Source organism: Austrofundulus limnaeus, unplaced genomic scaffold (assembly GCF_001266775.1).
Source record: "Austrofundulus limnaeus strain Quisiro unplaced genomic scaffold, Austrofundulus_limnaeus-1.0 Scaffold97, whole genome shotgun sequence".
In the NCBI taxonomy this organism is placed as follows: domain Eukaryota; kingdom Metazoa; phylum Chordata; class Actinopteri; order Cyprinodontiformes; family Rivulidae; genus Austrofundulus; species Austrofundulus limnaeus.
Window position 1 is genome coordinate 1,628,485 of NW_013952499.1, and position 5,736 is coordinate 1,634,220.

General features: G+C 42.1%; 2 protein-coding genes across 2 annotated transcripts in view; one reads left to right on the top strand and one right to left on the bottom strand.

Annotated features, from left to right (window-relative positions):
• The window catches only part of eif3f (eukaryotic translation initiation factor 3, subunit F), a 4,684-nt gene extending 3,476 nt beyond the window's left edge, over positions 1-1,208 (bottom strand). The window contains exons 1-2 of the mRNA XM_014013063.1: positions 883-1,208; positions 599-669 (exon numbers count right to left, since the gene is read on the bottom strand). Of these exons, the coding sequence (XP_013868517.1) occupies positions 599-669; positions 883-1,102 (291 nt within the window). The 5' untranslated portion in view covers positions 1,103-1,208. The remainder of the gene's footprint in view (positions 1-598; positions 670-882) is intronic.
• A 1,103-nt stretch (positions 1,209-2,311) lies between these two features.
• Positions 2,312-5,736, top strand: part of kcnj9 (potassium inwardly rectifying channel subfamily J member 9) — a gene marked incomplete at its 5' end in the record, with an annotated part of 12,726 nt that continues 9,301 nt past the window's right edge. The window contains 3 exon segments of the mRNA XM_014013062.1: positions 2,312-2,476; positions 3,925-4,361; positions 5,200-5,413. Coding sequence (XP_013868516.1) covers positions 4,067-4,361; positions 5,200-5,413 — 509 coding nt within the window.

Sequence of the window (5,736 nt, forward strand, 5' to 3'; positions counted from 1 at the left end):
CATCTAAACCCTAGTTTTTTTTGTTCTTGTTGTTCCTTCTTATTTTAAAATTTCTTATCTTTATTTGCACCCATCCTTTTTCTCTTTTATGCAAGTTTGTTTGTTTGTTTGTTTGAAATACGCCTTATTGTTTGTACATTGTATCATTTTGTGTGTTCTTTGTTGTTTAATAAAAAATAAAAAAAACTCACAATGCTAATGCTACCCTTACTCTCTGGCACTCAAGAGGTAAAGGAGCCAAATGGCTGGCTCACTGCTGCCAACTAGTGGTCAGAGGCTGAACTACAACACAAAATGAACGGCTGGCAGGAAAGTTGACATTTTAAACCTTAATAAAAAAATCGATACAGGGCTTTAGAATATCGATATAGTATCGGGAAATGAAATATYGTGATATTTCAGTGTATCGATATTTTCTTACACCCCTAGAACACAACAGTTTGGTGGTACATCTGTAAACACTTGTTTAGGTTTCACTTTATGAGTTAATCCTTTTTGTTTTATTAGAATCTGTGGCAGCTAGYGATTCATACAAAATGCTCAGAGTAGCTTAGTTACTAAAACACGTTCATTATCTGTTTGTAAATAAAGACTTTACCTCATCTTCAGACTCGTTGTGAGGAACAGAGAAGCAGTTGGTCACTTCGATAGAGTGCTTGTCAATGGTCCCTAAGAGRCAAGATATTAAAAATCAATGAGCCGCTCTAGACAGACGCTTTAACACAGAAACAGCTGCTCCCAGATGCGGTTTGCATCAGGCTAAACACTGAGCCAACGTGCGTTAGCCGGCGAGCTAACGCTGCTAGCCACATCCTGTCGGCATMTTTATCACGAGTTTGTGTCCACCGCGACGGAGGACAGACACGTCGGCTCTCTGCTTACCCAGCAGGGTTCCGATYACTCGACTCGCTCCCTCGTTCCTCCGCTCGTACGAGTCGCAGATGGAAGCGACAACGACGGGGTGGATTTTCACCACTGGCCCGAACACCGACATCTTGGAGAAAGAGGCTCGAACGAGGTCCGCGGCGGCAACCTGCACCGCCACCTGGAGGCGGGCGGTGGAACTGCAGGCTGGGAATTTAATTAGATTGCATCCAGACATTGAAATGAGGGACAGTAACTGGACAGAGTGGAGCAGAAAGGTGTGTGGGTTATATTGTCTGCATAAAATTCAGCTGGAAGATGCTGAAAAAACAAACAAACAAACATATAAACAAACAAACAAAAACAAACATTAAGGCCATAAGTGTCACTTTTAGGCTACCACCTTTAGCTTTTAACAAGTGTTTTGCTTTTTATTTGCTTTCAGCTACTTTAAGCTTAGCCTTTCAGCTTGGCTTAGWTGCTTTTTAAGTTTAGCTTGTGCTTTGCCTTTAGTTTGCTAGTTTTTTTTACTTTTAGCTGATTTTAGCTAGATTTTGTCACTTTTATAGAGTTTTGTTAGCATTTTGCTTAACGTTTCCTTTTATTTTTTTTTTAGCTATATAGCTTCTTGCCAGCTATAGTGTTTTACCAATTTTAGCTTGCTTTTGCTTATTTCTAATTATTGCTGGAGTTTTGCTTTTATATGCCTTGTTATTTTTATGTTTTATCTTGGGGTTTTCCTTTGAGCTGCTTTTTAAGAATCTTTTTCTACTTTTAATTGTTAGTTTGTGTTTTGCTTTTTGGCTTTTTCAGCTTTCAAGTAGCCTTTTGCTACTTTTAGCTAACCTACTTTGACTTTTTAAGTTGCTATTTTTGCTACATGTCCTGTTTTAAGAGTTAAGTTTCAGCACTCACGTTAGTCTGCTCAGCATGTTTCCATGCAGAAAATCACATTTCTGCAGCTGTTTTGTTGATATAAACAGATATGATGAGACAACATGAGTTCCTTATAATAAAAAAAAGGTCTTTTTATTTTCAAAGATATTCTTTTTGTTTCTTTTTTAGGGGCTCTAACAGGTGCCTGGGCATATTTCTGTTTTTATTCTAAGAGGCTGTTCCTGTGTGCAGAGAGCTGCTGGGGGTCGGAGGAGGACGGTGCCCCCTCCCCCTCCCCCTCCCTCAGTGACGTCATCAGCTGACTGAGGCAGAGCTGACGGGGCTGTGCTGCTGATGACAGCATCCTCCACACCTGACCGACTCAGATGATGGAGCCCTCCGAGCTGCCGGCTTGTTATCCTGTTGCCACCATTTCGACGCCTGATCCAGCCACGTCTCTGCGTCACGGCTCCGCTCCGGATGCGCCTTTCTTCAACTTGATCGCGGAGTGGACGCGCTTTGAGCGCTTCGCCGAGGTTCCTTTTGTTTTCCTGGGGAAATAAAAAAAAAAAAACCTGAACGGGAGCTGGAGCGGACTGGATGCTCAACACCAGAAATGGGAGCCATCTCAAGGTTGCCAAAACCGGTTCGTGCGCGGACCAGATTTTCGCTTTTCTCGTGGTAAAACAGCTCGCTCCGGATCCTTTTCACCCCCAGAAGTTGCAACGCAGAGCAGGTAGGGCTTTGGTCTTTTCTCTGCTGTGTTATGAACCCTCCAGCCGAGCTGTTTTTTTGGTTTCTGTAGCCTCCTGACTGCCTCCCACAGATCCTCTGAAACAGGAGCTATTTCTGATCCATCCATCAGGGCTAGTGCGTCATCTTGACTGCCYCTCTGCGTCCATCCGCCACTCAGCTACACAACAACACATCCAGGTCTGGACGTGGAGGACCCTGGACTCCATTTTACTGTGCAAATATTACAGGAACATCATGCCTCGCTGTGCATATTTAACTCAGAGTCCTCCATGGGACTTATGTAAGAAATCTCAGCAGGCACAGAGTTTAAATCCACATTTAAAACAGCAGTAAGTGCACTTACACAACACACACACACTCAGATGCAAAGACCTCACAAACATACAGCCCAAGGCATTTTGTGAAACTAATTAAAGTGTCTAAATGTGCAGCTGTGGTCCAGGATCAGGTTGTCTGCAGGGAAAGAAAATAAATTTTTGATTTAAATAAATCTTTTTTAAAACTGCATTTTCTGTTAAAATACACAGTTTATGCTGAATGACTGTTGATRTTTGTTAAAGAGGATGAAACTAAAATATTAAAGTGATCAAAACAAATAATTAAAGGACCAAAACTTTACGTTAAAAACATAAAGTCTAAGATAATGGCAGCTAAAAGCTTAAATCAGCCAACAGGTAAAAACCTAAAACCAGAAGAAAAACAAAACTTAAAGCTAAATTAAKACACCAGCTAATAGCTAAAACTAGCAGGGCTAAAACTAAATACAAAAATTACCTAAACATTAAACGAAGCGAAAGCTAGCAGAATAGCTAAAAGCAAAAATTACCTAAAAATAAACAAAGCTAAAGCTAGCAGAGCAATAGCTAAAAAGCAACTGAAACAACATATATAGAACAAAAAAMCTAAAATTAACAGAACASTAGCTAAAAGCTGAAAAAAWGTAGCTRAAAATGAAGACTAGCAAAACAGTTGGCAAAATAGTAGCTGAAAGCTAAGAATTAATCAAATCTGCTGAAATGGGTTCAATTTCAAAGAGCACAATGTTTTCAGCAAGATTTCTCAACTTATGCTACAGCTTAATGCTTAATGCTTAATGGAAAAACTGTAAACAAAGGTACAYAAAAGTATAAAAGTTTCCAAATCCCAAAGTCTCAGTTGTACTTTGCACAAGCTGAATGCTTATGGTACACGAATCATAAAACAGCCGAAGTAGTTTCAAATAAAAAAAACACACAGAAGATTAAACAGCATTTACAGAAAAATAACCCTAAAAGCTTTGATATTTGTGTTCAGATTCACAGCAGTTTGAGAAGACTTGATGTTCTGATGATAACAAAAGAATTTCAGAAGAAGCTAAAGAAACACACGGCTTCAAATCAATTCCATGATTTAATTTGTTTTTTTGCTTTTTCTCTTCCTTTATTCCAGGCTTCAGTGAAACAAACAAATGATCCAATCAATACCAACTGGACCGTCTAACAAAAGGAGGATATCCGTAACACACTAATATACTTCACACACACACACAGACACACAAATATAAATATAAATATATATATAAATATAGGCCATGGCGCTGGAGAACTCTGTCTTCCCCTCCCGGCCTGACTCCCTCGCTCTCCCCGTGGAGGAGAAAAAAGACGGGGAGGAAGAAGCAGATGTGGCCTCCAAAGCCTCCACGGGCGTCTTCAACGTGTCGGAGGAGCTGGGCCACGTCGTCACCACGCAGACGACGCCCTCCCCTCCCGCCACGACCAAGGTCAACAGATCGTTCCAGTCCAAGCTGGCTGAGCGGGAGGCCACAGCCAATCAGCACAGGAAGAAGACCCAGGGGACGGAAAAAGAGAGGGGCCGCTTCGGGTGGGGTGAGCGCCACTTCCTTGTTCTCCGCTGTCCCTCGTTGTAGGATGCGTCTGAAAAGCTCAAAGCGTAGAGTTTAAACATCATCCTGAGTTTTTTCTGACTCTCAGTGGAGCTGAGGTCTCTCTCTCCGCTAAAACCGCCTGCACCCCCCCCACCCCCCACCAACCTCTCTTTCTGTAGCAAATCTCTAAATTGGACCGTGCAGCAGTGCTTCACCCCTCAGTGATTTTTGACACATTTGCACTTTTTTATCTCTTTTTTTTGCTCAAATTTTTTATTGTACGTATAATGTCTCCCGCCCGAGGTTAGCTGAAGAACTCAGGGGAATATTCCATATATGGTCGTAGAGGAGCAGGGTTATTTCCTTTTTAGTGTCTTCATAAAGAGACAACTAGCTTTTATCATCCTTCAAAACGATTCGCGATCAGATAAGAGACATCAGCGGGGCTGTGAGATAACTTGTAGCTTTTCTTCTCTGAGTGTTTGATGATGTTGTCCTGTCACACTCGCTGTGTTCTCCTCTTCTCACCTGTCTCTTTTCATTTTCGTCTTCCCCCCCTCACTCTCTTAAGCGGTTCCGTCCCTCGGCACCACCCTTCCTTCATCTTCCGTTCATCGGGCCGTCCTGTTGTAGCTTCAAACGGCAAATCTTTCCACAATTTAAAACAACAGCTTCAAACGGCAAATCTTTCCACAATTTAAAACAACAGAGGGCCTTTTGTTCCCACGCGCTAAATGCTTTTGAGAGAGATATTTAAAAAAAAAGTGTCTTACGTGTTGAAAGAAAGTCTTTTACGTGGTTTTGAAGAGGTTTCATGTTTGCTTCGTGTTTTCTGTCAGCCCGGGCTCGACGTAAGCGGCAGCGCTACGTGGAGAAGAACGGTCGTTGCAACGTGCAGCACGGCAACATGAGGGAGACCTACCGCTACCTGACTGACATCTTCACCACGCTGGTGGACCTGAACTGGCGCTGCTCGCTCTTCGTCTTCGTCATGGCCTACGCCGTCACRTGGCTTTTCTTTGGCGCCATCTGGTACCTCATAGCCTACTGCAGGTAAGATTTAGGGGCAAGTGGATGGTCGTAAAGTTTCCTGCCGGGGGCTGTCGAGTTGTGATCTGAGCACGGAGGGAGATTTTGAGAAGGTTGCCAACTTCTCTGTAAGAAAAGTTATCGGCTGTCCTGAAAGCAGCTAAAAGCTACTAAATGACGCCGTCACCTAAGATGCATATTTGGTCATTTCTCAATAATTGTGATGTAAGCTGTAGGAGAGATACAAATCGACTTAATAAAAACAATTTCCTGACTTTAATACTTTGTTTACTATGACAGAGTATTGGGGCCACACAACAAGATTTATTATTATTATTATTATTATT